Source organism: Primulina eburnea, chromosome 11 (genome assembly GCF_022965805.1).
Source record: "Primulina eburnea isolate SZY01 chromosome 11, ASM2296580v1, whole genome shotgun sequence".
Lineage (NCBI taxonomy): Eukaryota > Viridiplantae > Streptophyta > Magnoliopsida > Lamiales > Gesneriaceae > Primulina > Primulina eburnea.
In genome coordinates this window covers 31,800,984-31,827,388 of record NC_133111.1, presented here as the reverse complement: position 1 = coordinate 31,827,388, position 26,405 = coordinate 31,800,984, and the positions used below count along the sequence as shown (strand labels likewise).

Below are 26,405 nucleotides of genomic sequence, written 5' to 3'. Positions count from 1 at the left end.
AAAATACCTTCAAGACTCCACATTAAAACCAAGAAAATCCGATCGAGAAATGAAACTCCCTTTTCTCTCCATTCTTCTTATTCTCTTCTTTTCTCTTGTTCCCGTCGCAATAACCAAGCACGGTCTCCACATTCTTGTCGTAATCTTATCCGTAGCATCGTCGTGTTTCGTGAAGATCGCGTGGTTTGATCCATGGAGGATTCGAAGGAAGCTCGAGCTACAAGGTATCAAAGGGCCTAAGCCTCGTTTTCTATATGGAAATGTTAGGGAGATGCAGAGAATTCAAGTGAATTCGGATGCGAAGAAGGGTGAAACTGATGGAGAATTTGTGGCTCATGATTATACTTCCACACTCTTCCCATACTTTGAGCAATGGAGGAAAGAATATGGTAAAGTTTTTTTTCTTTTACTTGTTTACCTGATTTTAATATTAATATTTATGCCATTTATGAGTTGATATTTGCATGTGTGTGTGTATATATATATATATATATATATATTGAGTTATTTATGATTTTTTTTGGTAAATTTAATCGTGGAAAACAAATTTAGTTGAAAAGATTCATGTCTGCATGAAATCAGAACTATTTAATATGTAGGATAACGAATATATGGATTTAAGATAGATTATAGATTTTCTCAAGTGACTAGATTGAAGAGTGACAGAAGAGATTTTAAATCGTTATCTCTAAGTTTGAGTCAAATTGATACGATAATATATATGTTTCTATCGATCCAAACACAATTTAATTTATTAGACACAAACTTGTATAAGACAGTTCCACGAGTCGTATTTGTGAGACAGATCTCTTATTTGGCTCATTCATGGAAAATTATTACTTTTTATGCTAAGAGTATTACTTTTATTGTGAATATGGGTAGGGTTGACTCGTCTCACAAATTAAGATCTATGAGACGGTCTCACATGATACACACTCAACTTATTAAGTCAATATGGTTGCATTAGATTCAAAAGTCACAATCAAGAGGAAAGATAAAAAATAAACATGCGCAAGATTATGATGGCTACAAGTCTAAGATAAGATCCGAATATTATTGATCTAATTAAAGTGAATTTTTTTGAACGTTCAAGGCTAAGTCTTGGCCCCCGAAAACGACAACCACTTCCCAAACTAAGTTTCATTTCTTCAAAGTTCCATCTTGTGTTAGTATTGCCGGGAACCTTTAATTTCATGGAAAAAGAACACCCAAAATACATTGCACTAAACACCTTTCTTGGATTGATCTAGCTATTACACTTTTTGCTACGTGGGTGATTTGAAAGTTTCGTTTTGATCATGTATATTTGTCTATTTGTGATTGATTATCTAAGTTGTCGAATTTCAGTCTTATTAATCTTGTATATTTATTTTTTATAATAGTAATTTCTTTTGTAATTTTAATCTCTATCTCGCGGTTGTTTTTTTTTTATATACTGATTTGGTAAAGTGTGAGTTTTATATACTCGAAGAAAGATTTGGGTCATGAATGCAATGAAAACTCAATAATTGGCTTGGAATGTCAATGATGCATAGAGATCGAAAAATTAGAACCCAATGCAACGATGAATTAGGGTCGTTGGATTCACTTATTTGGATCATGCGGGCCGATTCAATAGGAATAAGGGATTAGTTATCCTAGAAGTAAGAAAAAATATCGAATTTCGATATACCGATATTTTGGTATAGAAAAAATGTTAAATTTACCGAGTTTTCGAATATTTCGATATGGTACGATAATGATACCTAATTTTTCTGTACGGTAATGATTTGAAATTTGAAAATTTACGGTATATACTGGAATACCAATAAAATATATAAATTTTTTAAAAATATATAATATTTTAAAACAATAAATTTATAAAATTTTAAAAATATAAGATTTTTCAGTATAAAACGGAATATTTGGTACTGTACAATTTCGGTTTAATCAATATGTTAGTTATATGTACCGAAGTTTTTTGGTATGCCCAAAATCGGTATATCAAAATTTTTGGTACGATACGATATTCTTATGCCATGGTAATGAAAGATTGGCATTTAGAGTTGCAAACTTAAGTATTAAAAAATATTTAAACTTATTTTCTTTCTTTTAAAAAAATTATTGTTAATTAAAATTTAAATTTCATAACCGTACATGTATTTCAGACGTTATCATGTCAAGATCTACATGTAGTCCTCACGGGTCGTATTTTGTGAGACAGATATTTATTTGAGTCATCTATGAAAAAATATTACTTTTTACACTAAGAGTATTATTTTTTATTGTGAATATCGGTAGAATTGACTCGTCTCACAGATAAAGACTCGTGAGACCGTCTCACAAGAGACCTTCTCCGACCTAAATGATTTTTGGTTCATTTGAGAGACTTGAAAAGCGCCATCGACATTAGGACAATCCCATGTCGAAAAGGGGTCATTTTGTACAAAAATGTCACACATACGCCCGAAAAAGTAGGGAAAAGAAAGGACAAATTATTGAGACGATACTCAGACAGGTCAATGTGCATGGCACACGTAGGACTTGGATGTCCCAAAAATCCTGAAATTTTGCTAATGATAGCACCGCACATGCATTGCAGGAACACCCCAGTTTTCCCACGAGACTCGCGCAGACAGGCCGGTACAATCTATGCATGTGTTTAGGTCTTCCACTGCCCACAACATTAATGATCACCTGAGTACTACTCACTCCATGCATCATATATATGTCGATCAAAACCCGAGTGGACCAAAAGAGAAACTGTCTCCCATGTTTCAAAACCGGAAGACCGCGGTTTGGTTCTTGTTTCTAAAAATATGAAACTAGAATCTGAACCGTATGGAATCATACATTAATATTTGATTTTAAGTTCTCTATACATAGATGACTTAATTCTTGCTGTTAATTAATTACTAAGTTTATATAAATAGAGAATTTTAGCTATTTTCTGACGAGACGAGCGTTGGTACGTACAGTATCACATCAACATCTCGATGGAAAAAAACTAAAATTATCAAAAATTTAAGAATCATGACTATTTAGGCTTAAATTTGACAACATTGAGAACCAGAATCTAAAAAAAATGTTTCATTTTGTTACGGTTTCAATTACTTTCATCGGAACCGGAACACCTTCGATTAAGAATCATGATTAATAGGCCTATAACCAATATTTAAGTTGAAAGACATTATTTCTAGTAAACGAGACTGATTTCGATCCTATTACAAAATTACATTTAGTTAATTAGTTGATGATTTAACGTTGTTTGCAGGTCCAATATACACATATTCGACAGTGAACAAGCAACATCTATACGTGACCCACCCAGAAATGGTGAAGGAAATGAACAATCACAGCCTATCTTCGCACTTGGGCAAGCCTTCGTACATCACAAAGAGACTTGCCCCAATGCTTGGCAATGGGATTTTGAGGTCCAATGGGCACTTATGGGCACGACAAAGGAAGATTGTCGCACCTCAATTTTTCATGCACAGGGTCAAGGTAATTTTCTAAAGTTATTGGGTCCATGAGGCATCTGCTCCGGGCCAGAATTTATAACATAAAGATGTTTATATATTAAATTATCAAATACCACAGTAAACAAAAAAAGATATTGTATTAATATTATATTTGAAATTAAATACTGCAGGGAATGGTGGGATTGATGGTTGAATCTGTGGAGTCGTTAATTGGCAAATGGGAGGGATATATAGAAAGCCAAGGTGGAAACATGGCAGAAATCCAAGTTGAAGAGGATTTGAGATGCGTTTCTGCGGATGTGATCTCAAAAGCGTGTTTCGGTAGTTCGTTTCTGAATGGAAAACGGGTTTTCACAAAGCTCAGGACCCTTCAAAAACTCATGTCTAGCCAAAACTTCCTTTTTGGTTCCCATACGTTTGGGTATGTTTTTTTAAACCCATTTTGTATTTATTATTTTAATTTACAAAATGTACAATTACTAAAAGAAAGTAACCCTCTTTCAAATTAAAAAAAAAAAAAAGGAGAAGTTTAATATGGGAATATATAATCTGGAAAAGTCATTCAAAAGCATTTACTATTTTAATTGAATATTAATTGCATGTTTTAAAAAATCAAAAACACAAAATAGTCCACTTACATGAACAATTATGTTTTTTTCCCCTTTTCATTGGGTCGATCGATATTTTATAACATATATAATATAAAATTCTCATGGATTTCTTTTTCAGTTTGATTTTTCTTTGGGTCGATGAGATTATCTTTATATTTATTCGAAGAACCAAACTGCTAGATAGCGAGTAATATCAATATAATGCACCTGGATAAGTAGACTTGCTTGAAGTTGCATAAAACAAAGGTTGTATCTCGAAAAATAACTGCGCAATCGCAGAATTTTCTCGACGGGGCAGCAGAAGAAAATAGAGCAACTGGAGAAGGAGATAGAGTCGCTGATATGGGACGCCGTGAAGGAGCGCGACGGAGAATGCTTTAGCGGAAACAAAGATCTGATGCAGCTGATTCTAGAAGGAGCCATGAACAATGTTAATGATGATGATCATGTTTCGAATTACAAGAAATTCATAGTTGACAACTGCAAGAACATCTACTTTGCTGGCCATGAATCCACCGCTGTTGCAGCGTCATGGTGCCTCATGCTGCTGGCGTTGCACCCGCAGTGGCAGGCTCGGATACGCGCGGAGGTGGACGAGGTCTGCCGTGCCAATGGGGGAAGCTTGGATGCGGACTCATTGCATAAGTTGAAAACGGTAAGCATGCAGTTCTTTTAATTTATGGAATCAAATTATTATCTAAAAAGTTTTTTTACTAATTTTTTTCTAAATTACATTTTTGCTACTTTATGTTGTTTTAATTTTGGTCCTGTCTTACTATATTATTTTAAAATCAATTTTAAACTTGACGTGACATTAACATGACACCAATTTGATAACATAGAATGTTAAAATCGTAAAGAAACAAACATGCATAACTAAAAGAAAATTTACCCATTTCTAAATCAAAATTTCATGTGGTTAAAATATAATTTTTTTATATATTTTCTTTGCTTTCTTAATGCAGTAATTATTGAATTAAAATATTAATTTTAATGGTGGACGGATTCATAAATTATAAATGTTACATTATTATTATTATTTGCAATAGTGTTTCAAAATAATTTCTAAACTTATACATCATAATAATATATAAAATTAATTATGTTAACATTAAACTCTAATGAATCGAACTTTTTACAAGTGAAATAAGATATTTTCTCGAGTATATATATTTTTGACTCTTGGTTAAATATTTAACCATGAATCGAACTATTTAAGATTTTTTTAAAAAAAGACTCGATTATCAATATATTGAAATTTGGCGTAAAATATTTAATAATTAGTACATATTTATCTACGAACTTGTCCAAGAAATTTTTTGTTTGTAAAAACAATTAAATTAAAAGATGTTTCAAATTAGATTAAGTTAAAGATCACTCCTTTTGAAGTATCTTAACGGTACTTGTAGTCAAAACTTTTGAAGTTTAATTAACAAACAGTCTTTTTAGCATGAAAGATTGATGAAATTATTTTTTATTTTTTAAAAAAATTATCTCTAGATATGAAATTTTGTAAAATGGATTTTCTTTTGATGATTTTCCAAAGTAAATCTTATAGTTGTTTTCCAAAATTCATAGCACTTTACTCTCCTCCTCTTCTATTCCGATGAAACTTATAATTTGAGTGGAGGGTATTACAATCTCAGAGCTCGTCTCAAACTTGATACATTGGTGTGATAAGTCATCGTCGATGAAACTTATTATAACCTTTGAGAGTTGTTTGTAATAATAATGAAAGAAAAAAGATATCATCTGTCCATGACCAAAACTTGAAATGTGTTTATATTTTTTCCTTTTACTTTCTATTTTTTGAACATAAAAAACTGACTCCATCCCAATGGATGCAGACAACAATGGTGATCCACGAGGTGCTAAGGCTCTATCCTCCGGCAGCATTTGTATCAAGAGAGGCACTTCAAGAAACTAAAATTGCCCACATTGTGGTGCCCAAAGGAGTGTGTCTGTGGACCTTAATCCCTACTCTACACCGAGACCCTGATATTTGGGGAGCCGATGCGAACGAATTCAACCCACAACGCTTCACGAATGGGATTTCCAATGCTTATATCCCGTTCGGGTTGGGTCCTAGGTTGTGCTTGGGCAAGAGTTTCGCACTCGTTCAGCTCAAAATCATTGTTTTTCTCATCGTTTCGAAGTTCACGTTCTCCTTGTCACCCAAGTATAGGCATTCACCTGCTTTTAGGATGATTGTCGAGCCTGGACAGGATGTTCATTTATGCATTCGTAAACGTTAGACGAAGAAGGTGTAGTAGAATACCGTGTTGGTTGAATAGTTTGTGTAATATTTTGGGTTAAGAATAATATATTCAGGGGAGTGTTGTTTTGTTGAGAATGAACAATGTAATTTATTTTGAAGAAGGGGCACTCATCTTTTGATTGGAATTATTCTGGTAAGGAGAATGAATCACTGCCCATACTTGGCATGTCACTAAGGTTGTATTTGGATGGTGTAAATTGAATTTGAAGACAAGATTTAATAGGTGTTGAAAGAATTTGAAAGCTATTATATTGATTCACAAACTAAAAATGAAGGGTAATGAATTTCAAAAGAATGGAATTAAATTACCAAGTAGGTGAGATGGATTTGCACATAAATATTAAAGTCTTACATTTCAAATAGTTCGATCCAAACATATCCTTAAACCTCTCCTGATAATGTAATGGGAAAATGAAGACTTTTACACTCATAACCACAATCAAATTTTTTTTTATCATATCTTATATTCCACTGCCTGACTTACCTCCAGCGGTAAACTCCCTTCTGGTGGAAAAATATCACCACACCTTAGTACATGAGCTTCTTTCAGTTTCTTTAGCAATGATGAAGAAAGCGATATTCTTGCCTTCCCATCTGCATCATCGAGGAGGCAACTATCAAGTCACGACTTGCAAACGAGGCGCTTGTGCAGCTCCAAATACTCTTTGGAGGAACTTATCAACAATAGATACAAATTCTTTAGCCTTTTCTTCCTGAGGCAAGTGCCCGCAGTTCTTGATTATCTCTAGGCTTGATCCAGGAATGGCCCGTGAGAGTCTTTTGGCGTTCCAAGCCGGGACAAGTCGATCCGTGTCACCAGTAATGATCAGTACTGTTGTTCATCAAGTAAATCGAGACAGTAAGAACCATATTTTTATCATTCGAATATAATATCAATTAGTTTGAAGCCAGTGCAAATACACTATCCGAATCCCTGCACAATTACAACTTGAATCAGCAGAATCAGAAGAAGTAAATAACTAAACCGGGGAAGCCTCGATCATAAAATGTGGAACCAACCTCTGGAGGACATCGACAAGTATAATTCTGCTTTACATGAACAAGTATAGTTGTTGCATAAGTTTATGTGTGAAGCACAAGATCAGCTCTTCAATTCCTTGCTGAGACATTTTAAATATGAATGTGATTACTAACTGATTCAGTAATTATTCTCAGGCAATCGACTTAAGTTATTCAGCAGAAACGTTGGAAGTTGGTTAACATTTTCCCATTTGATTCGGCAGGAATGACCAAATCGATCCTTGTATTATAGTTACAGGATTGAAATTGAGATTATGACCATAAATGCGGTCACTTTACACAACAGAACACATAGAACATTTTGCTCCAATTTCTTATAAACCCTAACTTGTCATCATCCTAATTCATCAAGAATCCACACACATTTTCTGTTACATATTTTATCCACCACCGCATTCTTTTTCCAAATTGAAAGTCTTTGAATTTTAGCATCTATTTCTTCATAGGCAATCACGTTAGTGTTTGTCCCATGTTACGATGGAACTTCTATTGTGAATATTTTGTAGAACTCGTAGTTGAGGACAACGAAGAGCAAAACCATAGAAAGATCAACAACCACCGGAGATACTCTCCTTTCGAGCAGAGAAACATAATATTTTACACATGTAGTTATTTAAGGTTTCTTCGGACATATAATTCTTAAGCTTTGTCATAAAATCGATGATATAGGATGATCCGTGCTAGTTTTCCACTATATGAATTTGATTGGGCTTATCGTTTTAAAAGTATGTATGTGTTTTAAACCGACCTGTATATACGGTTTCTGAATTGAAAAATATGTTTTTAAATACTTTTATGAATCGAAATCTAAGTGGAAAAAAATTTCCAAATTTTTTATGTTTTATGGACCTGATGTAATGGGATGATAACTGATAATATGATCTCATCCTTTATTGGAGTAACATATGCAGCCTGATATCAATATCCATGGAGAAATGAGAGGAATTTCAATGCTATAAGTTTGCCTGGTTTATGAAATTTTCTGCATGAAAGATACATTCTGTTATGATAAGTCTTATGATCTGATTTCGAAAATCATGTCCATATATTATATAAATCATGTTGTATATCATGTTCAATTAGCCCAATTAGCTTAATGTTTCACCAAACAATCTCCCTTTACATTCCCTCCCCAAATAAGAATGAAGAGGAACTTGAAGAAGAGCATACCTAGTTATAGGACGGGTTAAAATGAGAAATTTAAAATTGCGGTTGTTATTCGATTTCCGCTGCTGTTATATTGATAAATTTTAGCTTCTACTGATATACTTAATTTATGTTTTGCATTTTGGGATGTAAGCACAAATTTTGTTATGAAATAATATACTAGTTTTGGTTAAATTATGTACTACGAGACATGTCATTTTCATATTTTATTTGAAAGCAACGTTGGTGTCATATGCCGGGTTCGGGGCGTGAAATTTTATATCTAATGTTTTTTTAACTAAAAGTTATAGCTGCAAGTAACTGTACAACTCAAATATTTTTAAAACGTTCATCAACCGAACCGTCATATTTTGATCGTTCCTGTAAAGTTTAATATGAAATATATGTGAATATCAATTTTAGTCGAATAAATATATTTCAGTAATCAATTTATTAATTCCTGTCTAAATGCCATAAGCTGGAATTCTTTTTATGGAAATCAGAAAATGATGACAAGTACAATAATAAATTGTCCTACAGTTTACAAAACTAAAACTGATATATCATATATTACGGACTAAAATCCGTCCGTTGAGACAGCCGGTCACAAGCCCGGATAGAAGAGTGTTGGTGCTATGTCAGTGATAGCCTAGCACCGCAAAAATATTACCTTAGGTGTTAGGCCTGTGACAGCCAACCAACTATTGCGCACACCACTTCACATGGATATTAGTTCTAACAGATTAAAGCGAAATGCTAGGTCGTCGCCCGCTTTAAGAGACGCGTTTCACCTATGCTCTGGGATAGTGTCAAATGAGCTAGGCGCACTGCAACGGCACCTTGTTGCCGTGATAAATAGGCAAGGGTTATCACGCCTTACTGGACAGGGACTAGGAAAAAAGATAGTTCAGACTAAGATTAGGAAGATTAGATTAGCCTCTTGGAGCATAGGAACATTGACGGGCAAGTCAATAGAGTTGGTGGATGTCATGCAAAGAAGGAAGGTAAACATAGCTTGTCTTAAAGAGACAAAGTGGAAGAGAAGCAAGACTAAGGAATTAGGATAATGTTTCAAACTTTTCTATTCAGGAACAAATAAAATTAGAAATGGAGTGAGAATAGTGGTGGATAGAGATGTATTGTTGCGGTTAGGAGGTTTGGGGATAGAATTATGAAGATCACTTTAGCCTTAGAACCAGAGATCGTTTATATTATTAGTGCGATTTCACCACAGGTGTGATTAGATGATGAGACTAAGAAGGAATTTTGGAACTCTCTAGGAGATGTAGTCAGTAAAATCCCCAGTGAGGAAAATATCTTTTTAGGCAGAGATTTAAATGGCTATGTAAGTAAGGATATAGTTGGGTATGAGAGGGTCCATGGAGGTCAAGGCTTTGGGGTTCAAATAACACAAGAGTTTCTATTCTAGACTTTGTTTTAACTATTGATCTTGGGATAGTAAGAACTTTCTTTAAGAAGAGGGAGAGTTATTTAGTAAGTTTTAGGAGTGGGCAATGGTGGTGGAACAATGAGGTGCAACAAGTCATTAGGGAAAAGAAAATAAGGTTCAAGAACGGGCAATAAGGTAGATACCAAGGATCATATGAGCTACAGAAACAAGCCAAGAGACTCAGTAATAGAGCAGTAGGACATGCTAAGAAAAGAGCTTATGATGATTGTACGATAGGTTAGGTACAGAAGGAGAGACAAATATTTTTAAGATAGCGAAAGCTAGAGATTGGAAGACTAAAGACTTGACACATGCCAGGCGTATCAACCGTGAAGATGATAGAGTTTTAATGCAAGATAAAACTATCCTAGATAGGTGGAGGAATTAATTTATAAACTTACTCAATGAGACAAGTACAGAGGAGTTAAGCGTGGGTAGACATGAGATGCAGAAAGTAAGATGTAGTTTTGGAGAATAAAAATAGCTTACTTTACTGATCAGTAGAAAACCTTTAAATAGAGTTACAAATGCTAGAAAATAGGATCAAGAAAACAACCTAACTAAACGGCCCTAAGAATAAGGTAACAAACTAACAACCTACGAACAACCTATGACTAAGAATATTACTTTAATCTACACTCCCTCTCAAGTTGGTTCATAAATATCATACATGCCCAACTTGTTTACAAGAAAATCAAATGTAGGTTTGAATAACCCCTTTGTTAATATGTCTGCGGTCTGATCTTCAGACTTCAAGAAAGGAATACAAATGACTCCTGCTTCCAACTTCTCCTTTATGAAATGTTGATCAACCTCTATACGTTTGGTCCTGTCATGTTGAACTAGGTTGTGTGCAATGCTTATTGCAGCCTTGTTGTCGCAAAAAACTTTAATAGGGAGGTTGGCTTCAAGTTTCAGCTCCTTGAGAACTCGTTTTATCCATAGAATTTCACAAATTCCATTCGCCATGCTCTATATTCAGCCTCTGCACTACTCCAAGCAACCACATCTTGTTTTTTTACTCCTCCAGGTTACCAAGTTTCCCCATACATAGGTACAATATCCCGAAGTTGACTTTCTGTCTGTGATGGAACCAGCCCAGTCTGCATCCGTAAAGACTTCAATGCTCCTATTATCTCCCCTTCTGAAAAAAAGACCTTTACCAGGACTACTCTTTAAATACCTCAAAATTCGATATACGGCCTCAAGGTGTTCATTATAAGGACAGTGCATAAACTGACTCACCATGCTCACAGCAAATGCAATATCAGGTCGTGTGTGAGAGAGGTATATAAGTCTTCCAACAAGTCGCTGGTATTGCTGAATATTCACCAGGTTGCCTTGGTTGACATTACCAAGCTTCTTGTTCGGATCTATAGGAGTATCTATAGGACGACAACCACTCATTCCTGTGTCCTTTAAGAGATCCATAATGTACTTCCGTTGGGAAACAACAATTCCCTGTTTAGACCGTGCAACCTCCATAGCCAGAAAATACTTCATTTCTCCTAGATCTTTGATCTCAAATTCTTTGGAGAGTTTGTTCTTCATTGCTTCCAATTCTTCTTGATCACTTCCAGTGAGAAGTATATCATCTACATAAACAATCAAGATTGCAATCTGTCCATTGTTCGACTAGCGAGTGAACAAAGTATGGTCTGATTATGCTTGAGAATAGCCTTGTTTCTTCACCACTTGCGTGAATCTTTCAAACCACGCGCGTGGGGACTGCTTGAGTCCGTACAACGCCTTCTCCAATTTGCATACTTTAGCTCCAAATTTGTTTTCGAAACCTGGTGGTGGAAGAATGTAGACTTCTTCCTCCAATCTACCATTCAAGAATGCATTTTTTACGTCGAACTGTCGTGAAGGCCAGTCTAAATTTGCTGTAATAGATAACAATATTCGAACGGTGTTAAGTTTGGCTACTGGGGCAAAATTCTCCGTGTAGTCAATGCCATAGGTTTGTGTAAATCCCTTGGCTACTAGTCGAGCTTTGTGTCTTTCAAGTGTTCCGTCGACATTGAATTTTGGTGTGCAAACCCATTTGCAGCCAACTGTGGGAGTATTCTTTGGAAGTTCTTTAAGTTTCCATGTCTGATTTTTCTCAAGAGCATTCATCTCCTCAAGAACAGCCTGTCTCCACTCTGGTACATTTAGAGCTTCTTGTATGTTGTTTGGGATCTGAACACTTGAGACATTTGTTGTGAAAACAGCAAACGAGGATGAGAGTTTTGAGTTAGATACAAACTGAGACATAGGATATTTAACACAAGACCTTTTTTGTTACGCCTTAAACGCATACAAATCTCGAGGATGAGATTAATGTTTTTAATGCTGTAACATATCCCAAAGTTTTTGTTTTGATGATACCAAAACTTGGATTAAAAATGTACTAATGTTTTATATTGAGGCATGCAGGAAATTAAGAACAAGGTTATGTTCGGAAGATCCGAAATTTGGTTCGGACGTTCCGAAATTGTGCCAATCAGAAGCAAAATAGAAGCTGTTCGGAAGCTGCGAGGAGCAAGTTCGGATGTTCCGAAGACTGGATCGGACGTTCCGAACACAAGCAATCAAATCACTTCAATCCGGAGACAAATTGATCTGACTGTTGATTGAGTAGATTTCGGACGCTACGATGGACATGATCGGAAGCTACGAAGTGTTGAAGATTTCAAATCTCCGAGAACGCGGGAATGTTCGGACGATACGAACTGGAGTTCGGACCTTCCGAAGTTGTTCATACACTGTCTGAAAGAATTGTTCGGAAGAAACGAAGTTTGATCGGTCCCTCCGAAGCATATGTTCGGACCCTACGAAGTCAAGAACGGAAGATCCGAAGTCATTCCAGAAATTACGCAAATTGATCGGAAGTTCCGAAGCATAAACAGAAGATCCGAACCTTGGCGTCCAAGACTAGTATAAATAGACCTTTGAGGATACATTCTCAATCATCCCACTCCATTCTCTCTTGTCTTTTACAAAGCTTTCTACTATCTCTTGTGTGCGTTGATTAAAAGAGTTGTAATATCAAAAGAGTTGTAGAAAAAGAGTGAAAGTAATACTCTCGAGTGGGTTGTAAAGTTCGTGGCTATCCTTGGAGCCCTCAAGGCCAAGTAGACGTATCGAGGCGTGGTTGTAAAAGCTAGCTTGGAGCTCCTAAAGCCAAGTCGTCATAGTGATACCTCGATCCTCATCGAGAAGGGGAGACGTAGACGATTCTTCGTCGAACTTCCATAAACATCTCTATCCCTCTTTACTTTACGCATTTACTTTATTGCATTTAAATTACGCATTTATTTTACGCACTTACTTTACGCATTCATTTATCGTACTTATTTGTGATTGTCCCTCAAGTCTTCCGCTTGCAATTTTTGCAAACTCGTTTTAAAAACGCTAAAGGGCCTTAAAGAACCTATTCACCCCCCCCCCCCCCCCCCCCTTAGGTTCTTCAAGTGGTATCAGAGCCAAGTTTTTCAAAATCTTTTAAAAATGGCCAATCTAGCAAGCGAGTATGCCCAAGGACAATCCACAAATCGTCCCCCTCTTTTCAATGGTACTAATTACGGATATTGGAAGAATAGAATATCTCTATACATCCAATCCGTCGATTACGACCTTTGGAAAATAACGGTGAAAGGTCCCTATATCCCCATGAAAACGGTGGATGATAAGGAAATTCCTAAGGGAATGGATGACCTCACCAAGGACGATATGAAACTTATCTCTCAAAATGCTAAAGCTATGAATATTCTTCATTGTTCCCTAGATATGAATGAATACAACCGAATCTCGGCTTGCACCTCCGCCAAAGAGATTTGGGACAAATTGGAGATTTGCCACGAGGGAACCAATCAAGTCAAAGAAACGAAGATAGATCTTCTCCAACTCAAGTACGAGACCTTTGAGATGGAACCCAAGGAGGATATCGACACCATGTTCCGGCGGCTCACCCAAATCATCAATGAGCTTGCCCAACTTGGTGAGAACTACCCAACTAAACAAGTGTGGAGGAGAGCCCTTCAAGCACTACCGACAGAATGGGATGCAAAGCGCACGGCTATCATTGAATCCAACAAGGGAGATGTGGCATCCTACGACCTTGATCAACTTCATGGGACACTAAAGACCCATGAACTTGAAGTATCTACCCGAAGGAGACAAAGAAAGATGACGACAAAGTAAAGGCGAAAGGGATCGCCTTGACCAGTCAACTTGAAGATAGCGACGATGAAGAAATGGCACTCCTCACTAGAAAGTTCAAAAGATTCATGCGGAGTTCCAACTTCAACAAGAAGGACAAAAAGATTGAGAAGGAAGTGACCTGTTACAACTGTCAACAAAAGGGTCACTATGCAAACGAGTGTCCCTCCAAGAAGAAGGCCGGCAAAGACAAGAAGAAGGCCGGCAAAGACAAGAAGAAGGCCCTTCTAGCCACGTGGAGCGACAGCGACAACGAAGAGGAGTCTACCCTATGCTTCATGGCAAAGGAAGATCATCTGACCGACTCGGATGACGACGAGGTACCCTCTTACGATGAATTACTCTCCGCTTACACTAGTATGTACAATAAGGCTAAGTCACTTAGAAATGAGAATAAGCAACTTAAAACTGAACTAGAAGCTAGGATGCATGACAACACTAAGCTCAAGACAAACCTAAGAGACTTAGAGAAAGCCTTCAACAAGTTCAATGTGAGTAGCGGTAAACTAGAAAACCTCTTGAGCATGCAAAGGTGTAACTTCGACAAAGGAGGTCTAGGATATGAAAAGAAATCAGTCAACTTCGCTAGTCTTATCGCAAAGGCAAAACTAAGAACACCACCAACATGCACTTACTGTTGTAAGATAGGCCACATAAGACCTAAATGCAAGAAACTTAGACACCAACACAATAAGAATAGTTATTGGAAATGGATCCCCAAATCCCCAACTACTACTAACCTCAAAGGACCCAAAGAAACGGGTACCAACTATCAAATTGTATCTCAATCTTATAGGGACAAAGGGGAGACAAGTTATCGAGCACTTGGTATCTTGACAGTGGATGCTCTCGACACATGACGGGAGAAAAGAAGCTGCTACAATCCATTCGACCAAAAGAAAAGGGATCGGTGACCTTTGGAGACAACAGCAAAGGGATCATAGAAGGCATCGGCTCAATAGGTATATCTAACTCTACTATTATTGATGATGTACTTCTTGTGAAAGAACTTAAACATAACCTCCTAAGCATTAGTCAATTGTGCGATAGGGGTTATGAAGTCAAATTCACACCACACGATTGCACTGTATCACTCACAACTGACAAATCCATTAGTTTCAAAGGTTATAGAAGTAAAAATGTTTACAAGGTCGATTTAAAGATTTTATCTTTTTCAAAAATAAAAAGCCTTGTAACATTAAATGTTGATGACAACATTCTTTGGCATAGACGACTTGGTCATGTTGGGATGAGCACCATAGAAAAACTTTTAAAACTTGACCTAGTTTCCGGAATGCCAAAGCTGAATTTAAAATTAGATTCTTTTTGTGATGCTTGTCAACTTGGTAAACACACAAAGGAATCTTTCAAAAATAAAAATTTTGTATCCACTTCTATGCCCCTTGAATTACTTCACCTAGATTTATGTGGTCCCTCGAGGACAACTAGTCTAGGAGGTAAATCCTATGCTTTTGTCATTGTGGATGATTTTTCACGTTTTACTTGGACATTGTTTTTAGCCCACAAAAGTGATGCCTTTGATCATTTCAAAATTTTTGTCAAAAAGGTTGAAAATGAGAAAAATCTTTTGATCAAACAAATCCGTAGTGACCACGGAACGGAATTTCAAAATGAAAATTTTTCAATTTTTTGTCAAAGCAAAGGCATTGGTCACAACTTTTCTTGTCCTAGAACTCCTCAACAAAACGGTGTCGTTGAGAGGAAGAATAGGATCCTAGTAGAGATTGCAAGGACCATGCTATGTGAGCATTCTCTACCAAAATATTTTTGGGCTGAAGCGATGAGTTCTGCTTGTTACATCATCAATCGCGTATCAATAAGGCCAATTCTCAAGAAAACTCCATACGAACTATGGAGAGGGAGAAAGCCTAACATTTCTTACTTCCGCGCTTTTGGATCAAAATGCTTCATCCACAACAATGGTAAGGACAACCTGGGTAAGTTCGATGCTAAATCGGACAAAGGTATCTTTCTTGGTTACTCTACTTCTAGCAAAGCATATAGAGTCTTTAATAAACACACTTTACTAGTTGAAGAATCTATTCATGTCATATTTGATGAAACTAACCCTTGCTTGCCTAGACCTGTTGTTTCTGATGATGATGATATAGATATCCTTGACGAAGAGTTGGAGTCCACAAGCCTAGATGATGTTCCTAAAGATCAAGAGGACGCACCTCTTCCGAAGGAGTGGACTACGCACAAGGATCATCCCATGGACCTCATCATTGGTAGCCCATCGAAGGGAGTATCTACTCGCTCCTCTAATATGTGCAATTATCTTGCTTTTCTTTCTCACATAGAGCCTAAGAACATAGAAGAAGCTTTACTTGATGATTCTTGGATTATTGCTATGCAAGATGAACTAAATGAATTTAGAAGGAATAAAGTTTGGAATCTTGTACCTAGACCCACTGATAGACCTGTCATAGGAACTAAATGGGTATTTAGGAACAAGTTAGATGAGCATGGTACAATCACTAGAAATAAAGCTAGGCTAGTAGCTAAAGGATATAGTCAAGAAGAGGGAATTGATTATGATGAGACTTATGCCCCTGTTGCTAGACTAGAATCCATTCGCATGCTACTTGCTTTTGCTTGCTCTAGAGACTTTAAATTGTTTCAAATGGATGTTAAAAGTGCTTTTCTTAATGGTGATTTGAAAGAAGAAGTGTATGTTGAGCAACCTGTTGGTTTTGAAGATGTGCACTTATCTGATTATGTGTATAAACTTGATAAGGCTTTGTATGGTTTGAAACAAGCTCCTAGAGCTTGGTATGAGAAATTGTCTACTTTCTTGCTGTCTAATGGTTTTTGTAGGGGTAAAGTTTACCTTGTTTACCTTGACTAAAGATAATGATTTGCTGATAGTACAAATATATGTAGATGATATTATTTTTGGTGCTACTAATGAACACTTGTGTAGAGATTTTTCTAAGCTTATGCAAGATCACTTTGAGATGAGCATGATGGGCGAGCTCAACTACTTCCTTGGTCTCCAAATCAAGCAATGCAAGGATGGTTTCTTTGTCAACCAAGGGAAGTACATCAAGGAGAGGCTCAAAAAGTTTGGGATGGAGTCTTCCAAAGCCTCATCCACACCTATGAGCACGACAGTCAGACTCGACAAAGATGAGGGAGGTAAACCTGTTGACCAAAAGTTATTTCGTAGCATGATTGGCTCCCTACTCTATGCGACTGCTAGTAGACCTGACATTATGTTTAGTGTTTGCTTGTGTGCACGATTTCAATCATGTCCAAAGGAAGCACACTTATTCGCCTTAAAACGCATTTTCAAATATCTTTCAAATACTCCAAATCTCGGATTATGGTATTCTAAGAACTCATTTTTCGATTTAAAAGCTTACTGTGATGCCGACTTTGGAGGATATAAGGTGGATAGAAAGAGCACTAGTGGTACTTGTTTCTTTTTGAGAAATTGCTTGGTGTCATGGTTTTCTAAAAATCAAAACTGTGTTGCACTTTCAACGACCGAGGCCGAGTATATGGCTGCCGGTAGTTGTTGTGCACAAATTCTTTGGATGAAGTATCAATTACTCGACTATGGTGTTACTTTTTCAAAAATTCCAATCTTTTGTGATAATACAAGCACCATATGTCTAACAAAGAATCCAGTTCAACATTCTCGTACAAAACATATTGACATTCGACATCATTTTATTCGTGATCACATTGAGCAAAATGATGTTGAACTTCACTATGTTGACACCAAGAATCAAATTGCTGATATTTTTACAAAACCACTAGATGAATCTACTTTTACTCGTTTGCGTGGTGAACTTGGCATGATTGAGTTGTAAACATTGGACAAATACTCTCGTACATATTTGTTAAATTGAGGGGGAGTATTATTAATGTGAGCATTATAATGTCGGATAATACAAATTAATTGTATTTATCCATAATTATGGCTCAACATTCATTTATGTGTTAAATATTTTAAATTTTAGGTGTTCCTCATCTTGGCTACTTCGGAATCACCGTTTCTTATTCGGATGCTTCGTTTCACTTCGGATCCACCGAACGTGTTCGGATCGTTCGAGGATGCGGATTCTTAGCTTATGTTTTTGTTATTTTTGTTTATTTTATCTTTATGCATCATTGTATAAAAGACTTGCATTTATTAGTGGAAATTTTACCTGTTTATTTGTCTCTCTTTATGCTTATGTCTTTTTGATTATCGCAAAAAGGGGGAGAATTTATTTGGTTAAAATTGCTATTAATTCAACCTCTTAGACTTGTTATTTGATTAAGTGGGAGTTATTTAATAACCATTAGATTATGTTGATTATTGTTTCTCAATTTTTAACCAAGTTTTGTGATCATCAAAAAGGAGGAGATTGTTACGCCTTAAACGCATACAAATCTCGAGGATGAGATTAATGTTTTTAATGCTGTAACATATCCCAAAGTTTTTGTTTTGATGATACCAAAACTTGGATTAAAAATGTACTAATGTTTTATATTGAGGCATGCAGGAAATTAAGAACAAGGTTACGTTCGGAAGATCCGAAATTTGGTTCGGACGTTCCGAAATTGTGCCAATCAGAAGCAAAATAGAAGCTGTTCGGAAGCTGCGAGGAGCAAGTTCGGACGTTCCGAAGACTGGATCGGACGTTCCGAACACAAGCAATCAAATCACTTCAATCCGGAGACAAATTGATCTGACTGTTGATTGATTAGATTTCGGACGCTACGATGGACATGATCGGAAGCTACGAAGTGTTGAAGATTTCAAATCTCCGAGAACGCGGGAATGTTCGGACGATACGAACTGGAGTTCGGACCTTCCGAAGTTGTTCATACACTGTCTGAAAGAATTGTTCGGAAGAAACGAAGTTTGATCGGTCCCTCCGAAGCATATGTTCGGACCCTACGAAGTCAAGAACGGAAGATCCGAAGTCATTCCAGAAATTACGCAAATTGATCGGAAGTTCCGAAGCATAAACAGAAGATCTGAACCTTGGCGTCCAAGACTAGTATAAATAGGCCTTTGAGGATGCATTCTCAATCATCCCACTCCATTCTCTCTTGTCTCTTACAAAGCTTTCTACTATCTCTTGTGTGCGTTGATTAAAAGAGTTGTAATATCAAAAGAGTTGTAGAAAAAGAGTGAAAGTAATACTCTCGAGTGGGTTGTAAAGTTCGTGGCTATCCTTGGAGCCCTCAAGGCCAAGTAGACGCATCGAGGCGTGGTTGTAAAAGCTAGCTTGGAGCTCCTAAAGCCAAGTCGTCATAGTGATACCTCGATCCTCATCGAGAAGGGGAGACGTAGACGATTCTTCGTCGAACTTCCATAAACATCTCTATCTCTCTTTACTTTACGCATTTACTTTATTGCATTTAAATTACGCATTTATTTTACGCACTTACTTTACGCATTCATTTATCGTACTTATTTGTGATTGTCCCTCAAGTCTTCCGCTTGCAATTTTTGCAAACTCGTTTTAAAAACGCTAAAGGGCCTTAAAGAACCTATTCACCCCCCCGTTAGGTTCTTCATTTTTTCTTTTCTAAGAGCTATTGGCAGATCAAACTCAGAGTTAGAAGAGACAGAAGAGTTACCTATTTCATTTTCCGGTCTTGGTTCAAATTCTTGACAAGGCAAGGGTGCAGTGGCTTCAATTTGTCGATGAGGGAACTTCCTTTCATATATCTGCCCAAATAGTTTTCTATTCTGATCATCGCATTCTGCTTCCAATAGCTGTTGAGATTCACTATGATCTAGACTTGAGGAAGTGTTACTTTGGTTAGCTAACTCTAGATTTTCTTTCACATTTATCTCTTCTTTTTGCCTTATATTTTCACTTTCTCTGTTAAAATCAGATTCTAGAAAATCTAAATTAAATAAGGGATCACAACTTTTGTTATTAGCAATGTTCCTGAGGTTGTGATGAAGATTAAACCTATTATTAGATATTCCTAGATTTTTCAACTTTGAATCTTCAACCAAGTTCTCCCCCTGAAGAGTAGGATTAAAAAACGGAATATTTTCAAAGAATTTAACATCCATTGAGACAAACATTTTTTTAAGAGTGGGGTCAAAACACTTGTACCCTTTTTGATTCGGAGCAATCCCAACAAACACACATTTTCGGGCTTTTGGGTCAAGTTTACTAGTATTCCTGATAGGATTCCTAATAAATACAGTGCATCCAAATATTTTCAAGGACATAGTGTTATTAAACAATCGAGATTGTGGACACAGATTTTGAAGGCAAGTGATTGGTGTTTGAAACTTTAGGATTTTAGATGGCAATCTATTCATCGGATAAGTGGCATGCAAAACCACCTCTCCCCACAAATATTTAGGAACTTTATTAGAGAAAAGTAAAGCTCGACTTATCTCAAGAAGGTGTCCATTCTTCCTTTCGGCAACGCCATTCTGTTGGGGAGTGTCATTACAAGAACTTTGTTGAACAATTCCTTTTTCGTCACAAAATTTTCCTAAGACTTGGGACAAATATTCACGACCATTATCACTTTTTAAAATCTGTATACTCGTATTAAATTGATTTTGAACCATATGATAAATTTTTTTGAAAACATCTTCTACTTCAGATTTTTCTTTGAGTAAATAAACCCAACTAACTCTAGAGTGATCATCGATTATAGTAATAAACCAACGTTTTCCATGACAAGTAGACACTTTTGAAGGACCCCAAACATCACTATGAACTAGTGCAAAAGGTTTTGAAGGTGTATAAACTCGTGGAGGATATGTACTGCGATGATGCTTGGATAACACCCAAATTTCACACTGAAAAGAAGAAGGATTTTTATGACGAAATAAAGCAGGAAACAATTGTTTTAAATAATGGAAATCTGCATGATCTAGTCTAAAATGCCATAGATAAATCTCGTCATTACTGAAATCTGAAGCAACTTGCAGGCAAGAATTCTGCCGAGCCTCTTTATTTAAGTACATTCCCTCATCTAGAATGTAAAGACCATCACACTCCTTAGCACTGCCAATCATCATTCCCGAGACCAGATCCTGAAATTCACAATGGGAGGAGAGAAAAGTGGCAGAACAATTAAGAGTTGATGTTAGTTTACTGATAGAGACAAGATTATATGATAATTTAGGCACATGCAGAACATTAGACAAGGTTAGCACATCAGAAATTTTTATATCGCCTATACCAGCAATAGCAGAAAAAGAACCATCTGCTATCCTAACTTTGCGATTTCCTGCAAAAGGTTTATATGAGAAGAAAAAGCTAGAACAACTAGTCATGTGGTCAGAGGCCCCTGAATCAATAATCCAGGTGGTCTTAGATTGGGAACAAACAAAGGATGACAAGAGCTTAGTGTTACCATTGTGAACAAAAGTGCAGGAAGATTTATCCTGAGATTACGGCAATAAATTCAACAATTTCTCTATTTGTTCCTTCGTGAATGGAGACTGCCCAGAGTTGATAAAATGCTCTTGAGGAGGGTCAGCCATGGGTTGAAGGCCTCGCTCAAGACGAGGTGACTTCCCACCAGGTGGTTTCCCATGTATTTTCCAGCAAGTTTAACGAGTATGCCAGAATTTTTTGCAGAAGTCACTCCACGGCTTCCTTTTTTTGTCTCCACTGGACTCAACCCCTTTTTCACCTCTTTTGATAAACAGTGCAGACATATCGGATCCAGGAACCTTAGACATATCGGAGCTGGGATCTGCTGCGGAAGGATCACTGTTGTTCATAATCTTTCTGCGACTCTCCTCCAGTCGAACTTCAGAAAATACCTCTCAGATGGAAGGAAGAGGACGGCGGCCGAGAATTCTTCCCTTAACATCATCGAGGTTGCGATGAATCCCGGCGAGCAGCATGAAGATTCGATCATTCTCTTCACGCTTCTTCTGTCGGAGAAAATCCGCTTGGCTTTCCCATACATCATCATGATATTGATCTAGTTTTTGCCACCATGCCACCATCTCATTATAGTAGCTGGTGACATCACGATTCCCTCGCTTGGATTGCCACAGTCGAGTCTTCAACTCGAAGATCTGTGAGGAATTCTCCAAGTCAGAGTAAGTTTCACGGACAGAGTCCCATACCTCCTGAGCGGACTTCATAAATAGATGAGGTTTGCAATTGAGGTATCCATGGAATTGAGCAGGCAAGCCATAACAAGGGAGTTTTCTGAACGCCATAATATGTAGCTAGGATCTTTAGACTCCAGCTCCTTGGTTTCTCCTGTTAGATATCCTAATTTTCCCCTATCATCAATGGCAAGTTTCACAGACTGGGACCATTCAAGATAATTCTGACCATTCAATTTATGCACAGTGACTTGCATAGATGAATGAACAGACTCACTCATCACACTCGATTGAACAGGTGTAGAGATAGATGTGGTTCCAGAATCTGATTTGTCAGCCATAGGATAGAAACCCTAGTTTGTGGGCTCTGATATCATGTAGTTTTGGAGAATAAAAATAGCTTACTTTACTTATCAGTAGAAAACCTTTAAATAGAGTTACAAATGCTAGAAAATGGGATCAAGAAAACAACCTAACTAAACGGCCCTAAGAATAAGGTAACAAACTAACAACCTATTAACAACCTATGACTAAGAATATTACTTTAATCTACATAAGACATATGGTGTTCCATCATAGAGCTATTGCTAAGGAAGTATAAGAGCCATTGAAGATGCTGAAACCAAGAAAAACAGTTGGACCGGATGAGATACCAAATGAGGTATGGAAGTGTCTAGGGGAAGTTGGATTCCAATGGCTGACTAGGCTATTTAATAGGATTCTAGATATTAGGAAAATGTCAGAATCATGGAGACAGTATTGTAATACCAATTTATAAGAATAAAGACGATATACATGAGTACTCAAACTATAGGGCGATTAAACTTATGAGTCACACGTTGAAGTTATGGTATAGGATCTATAATTTAAAAGACTGAGGACATTGGAGAGGATACCATATGATTAATGAAGGTGAATGAAATAGAGGATGACATCAAGAGTCTTATGCGATAGAAGGATGTTTGTGAAATTAAAAAGAAAATGTTACAAGATTATTGTTCGACCAGCTATGCTTTATGGCTCGGAGTGTTGGGTCACTACAGGATTACCTATGCATAAGATGACATTAGTAGAAATGCGTATGTTAAGATGGATGTGTGGCAAAACGCGCAAAGGATGGAACTAGAAATGAAATGATTAAGAGCTATTTAAGTGTGCCCCCATAGAGGATAATATTAGGGTGAGATGTCTAACATGATTTGTCATGCGAAGAGGAGACCAAACACGGCTTCAATCCAACATATCTTAGATTGACAGATAAATGAAAAGAGTAGAATGATGAGTAAGCCATTGAAAACTTGAATAAGGATAGTTAAAGATGATATTTTAGATCTTGGTTGAACAGATGCAACATATCCATGTTGCTGACCCTGCAATTAGCGGGAATATGCTACGATGATGATGATATATTAAGGACTAAAATGTTGCACGCTTCACAGTTACATGACCAAAAAATTGAAAATCTGTAACTTTTTTTCAATACTTGAAGAAATAGCGGTTTTCTTTTGAAAGATGTCATTTTTCTTCTTCATATCCTTGTTTCTTCGATATTTGCTCTCTTCCAAAGCAAGAAAAGACAACAGGTAGTTGCATTATCAAAATAGACAGAGAAAAGTCTTATAAGTAAAGAAAAAAAAGAAATTTTAACTTTAAAACCTGGACAGGAGATGTTATTCAATCTTTCCGCCAGTGGCGGCTTTTGATTAGATGTCTCATCTGTTAGCACAGCCACTGTGTATTCCACCAGAGCCTTGTCCCAGCCCTTAATTGTCAGCGGCTTCATCATGAAAAACATTTGATTACTCAATGTTCGGGGAAAAGGGGTCAGCTTCGTTGTCCAGCCGAGAGGAATAGCAAGTATTCACCTTTGTATAGCCCCGTAAAACAGTGTCAGAAACTTGATTTGGATCACACCATGAAGCTCGAATGGCAGGTATTCCAAATTTATTGATTACGATCCTTATCTGAAATCATGAAACGGAACTCTTGACTAGAGATATAGATATATACAAAAAAAATTCATGATCACAATAGCACATATTTCAAAACTATTCGGAAATCGACTATTACTCGATCCAGAGTTAAAAAAAAGTTCTTACCAACATCACGCCGACTGAAGAGCGCAGGAATGCTGAAAGAGCTTTCTTACACAGAAAATTTACCATGACTCCCATCCATTTTACAATGCTCGCAATTGTGTCAGCAATGTATTTAGTAAACTTTACTAAAATATTGCAAAGAATTAGAAATAGAGTCACTGGAGTTGTTGAATTTGAGTTGTTTCCCTTCATGTGGCTATCTATCCCAGCATGATCATATTTTCTAACATTCCTCTTGAAAAATGGTGCAACAATGGCTGGGGCAACAAGGATTAGAGCAGCTACACGCTCTGGTGCCTCAAAATATGTATCTACAGCAACAAGGGAACCACCAGAGTGCCTGTACTTCTCCCAGTAAATACAGTAAGTACCAGAGATCTCAACTTAATATATGTAAAATTAAAGATTATTCATTTGATCCGACAGTACTGTTACATTTAATTTATGTATTTCTTACTCGGAGTCTCGGACAAAGTAACAGAGCTTTAAAATCAGTAAGCTAAAAGCTATGTTATCTTTAGCACGCTCACTCAATAAAACACTCGGATAGGATAGGGGAAGGGTGATTAAATATTTAATTGGTATCAATAAAAATAGAAGCCTCCAGTTCACTTTCCGATAGCACATACCCCACAAGAATGACCTTCTCAGCAGCTAAGAAATTGATGAAGAAGAGTGTCGCCAACACGGAGAATATCATTGAGTAAGGATTTAAAGGTGTCCCATCTTTGTTATACATAGATGAATGCTTGATAGCATTTGCCCTTGATGTCAATCCAAAAGCTGGTCTATCAAAGGCGAGAACCTTCGATCCCATGATCTGGGCTAAAGGTTTCATTACTCGACTCCAAGAAAAAACTGAGGATCCGAACCCATGTAACATAATCAAAGGAAAACTGACCCTTTCACTACTTGTCCCTTCTTCTAATGTTTTTAAAGAGGGAAACTCAAAATCACAAATTTTGTGGTGGAACAGTACCCCATTAAATTCACAGAAACAACTATCCGGATCAGCTAAAAGTGTTGGATCTTCTATTTCCTCCTGATCCGTGCCAGCTATTCTTTGTGTTTTTTTATTTGGTTTTGCTCCAATCAGTTGCTCTAGAAACATTCAGGAAACACCCTTTAGCATAAAATTAACACCAGTCAATGTGCATCAAACAAATAATCTGAAGTAGTGATTTTCTGTTTCGTGTAGTTCTAATCATCCCATCCTCTCGAATAACCATCGGAAAAATCGAATAATACTCATCACTTAGAGACAGAATTCTTACTCATAGATCGAAATCCAAAACTTCACCCACCCTTTATAATCTTGTATGTGGCTAACATGAGGACAACAAAGTTCAGTTATTCCTTTGCATAATTCTCAAAGTTCAAGCTATAGCAAGCACTTATGCAACTATTTCCTAAACTAATAAAATAAATAAGTTGTTAAAAGACAAATCTTGCATATCAAATCAATTTCACATGAGAATTATCCGGCGCCGTTGCCACGGATTCTAGCTCAAGAAGAGAAAATCCTTAATGGGAATTGAAATTTCATTGAAATGTTACCCCAATATCCGGCGCCGGCGCCGCTGACCGGAGGAAAAGAAGAAGCAGAGGCAGCGGCTTTTGCGAGAAACTTCAGTTTCGAGCTGGGTTTTTGGCAGGAAAAAGACGCAGAAAAACAAAAACCAGATGATTCCCATCTCCGAAATCCCCCGATATTTACTCTGATCAGCGATCTTCGTCGCGATTTTGGGAGCTTAACAATGATAAACTGAGGATTACCATACACTGCACTTGAACTCATTTGTGGTTTTTCCTCAGAATCCTTGAAAATTTATGCGGAAAATAAACCCAAAAGTCTTGATTATTAAAGTGTCTCGGAAGCATGAACGGATATGCTATTATTGTTCTGGAAATTCTTCAGCGGGTTTTCGTCCCATATAGATCACGGAAACCACGTCGCATCTTCTCCTTGCATGAGATTATGAGACAGCCTGTACCATGGTAGCATCAAATTTGATGGAAGGAATCATAAGAAAATTTAT

At 36.9% G+C, this 26,405-nt stretch overlaps 2 protein-coding genes across 3 annotated transcripts; one reads left to right on the top strand and one right to left on the bottom strand.

The window, feature by feature from the left end:
* On the top strand, positions 1 to 6,451 carry LOC140805084 (cytochrome P450 714A1-like). Its single transcript, XM_073161269.1, has 5 exons — positions 1 to 389; positions 3,254 to 3,483; positions 3,632 to 3,882; positions 4,352 to 4,727; positions 5,920 to 6,451. Exons 1-5 carry the CDS (start codon positions 50 to 52, stop codon positions 6,325 to 6,327), a joined length of 1,605 nt encoding a protein of 534 aa, XP_073017370.1. The 5' UTR covers positions 1 to 49; the 3' UTR covers positions 6,328 to 6,451.
* Positions 6,208 to 26,405, bottom strand: LOC140805085 (uncharacterized). 2 transcript variants are annotated; one of them, XM_073161270.1, is made up of 6 exons: positions 25,924 to 26,401; positions 24,996 to 25,467; positions 24,367 to 24,706; positions 24,133 to 24,231; positions 23,924 to 24,044; positions 6,208 to 7,182 (listed from the first exon to the last, which is right to left on the bottom strand). In XM_073161270.1, exons 1-6 carry the CDS (start codon positions 26,162 to 26,164, stop codon positions 6,968 to 6,970), a joined length of 1,488 nt encoding a protein of 495 aa, XP_073017371.1. In that variant the 5' UTR covers positions 26,165 to 26,401; the 3' UTR covers positions 6,208 to 6,967. The 2 variants fall into 2 exon arrangements, with proteins under 2 accessions (XP_073017371.1, XP_073017372.1); XM_073161271.1 differs by having other exon boundaries at positions 7,043 to 7,182; positions 23,916 to 24,044; positions 25,924 to 26,405.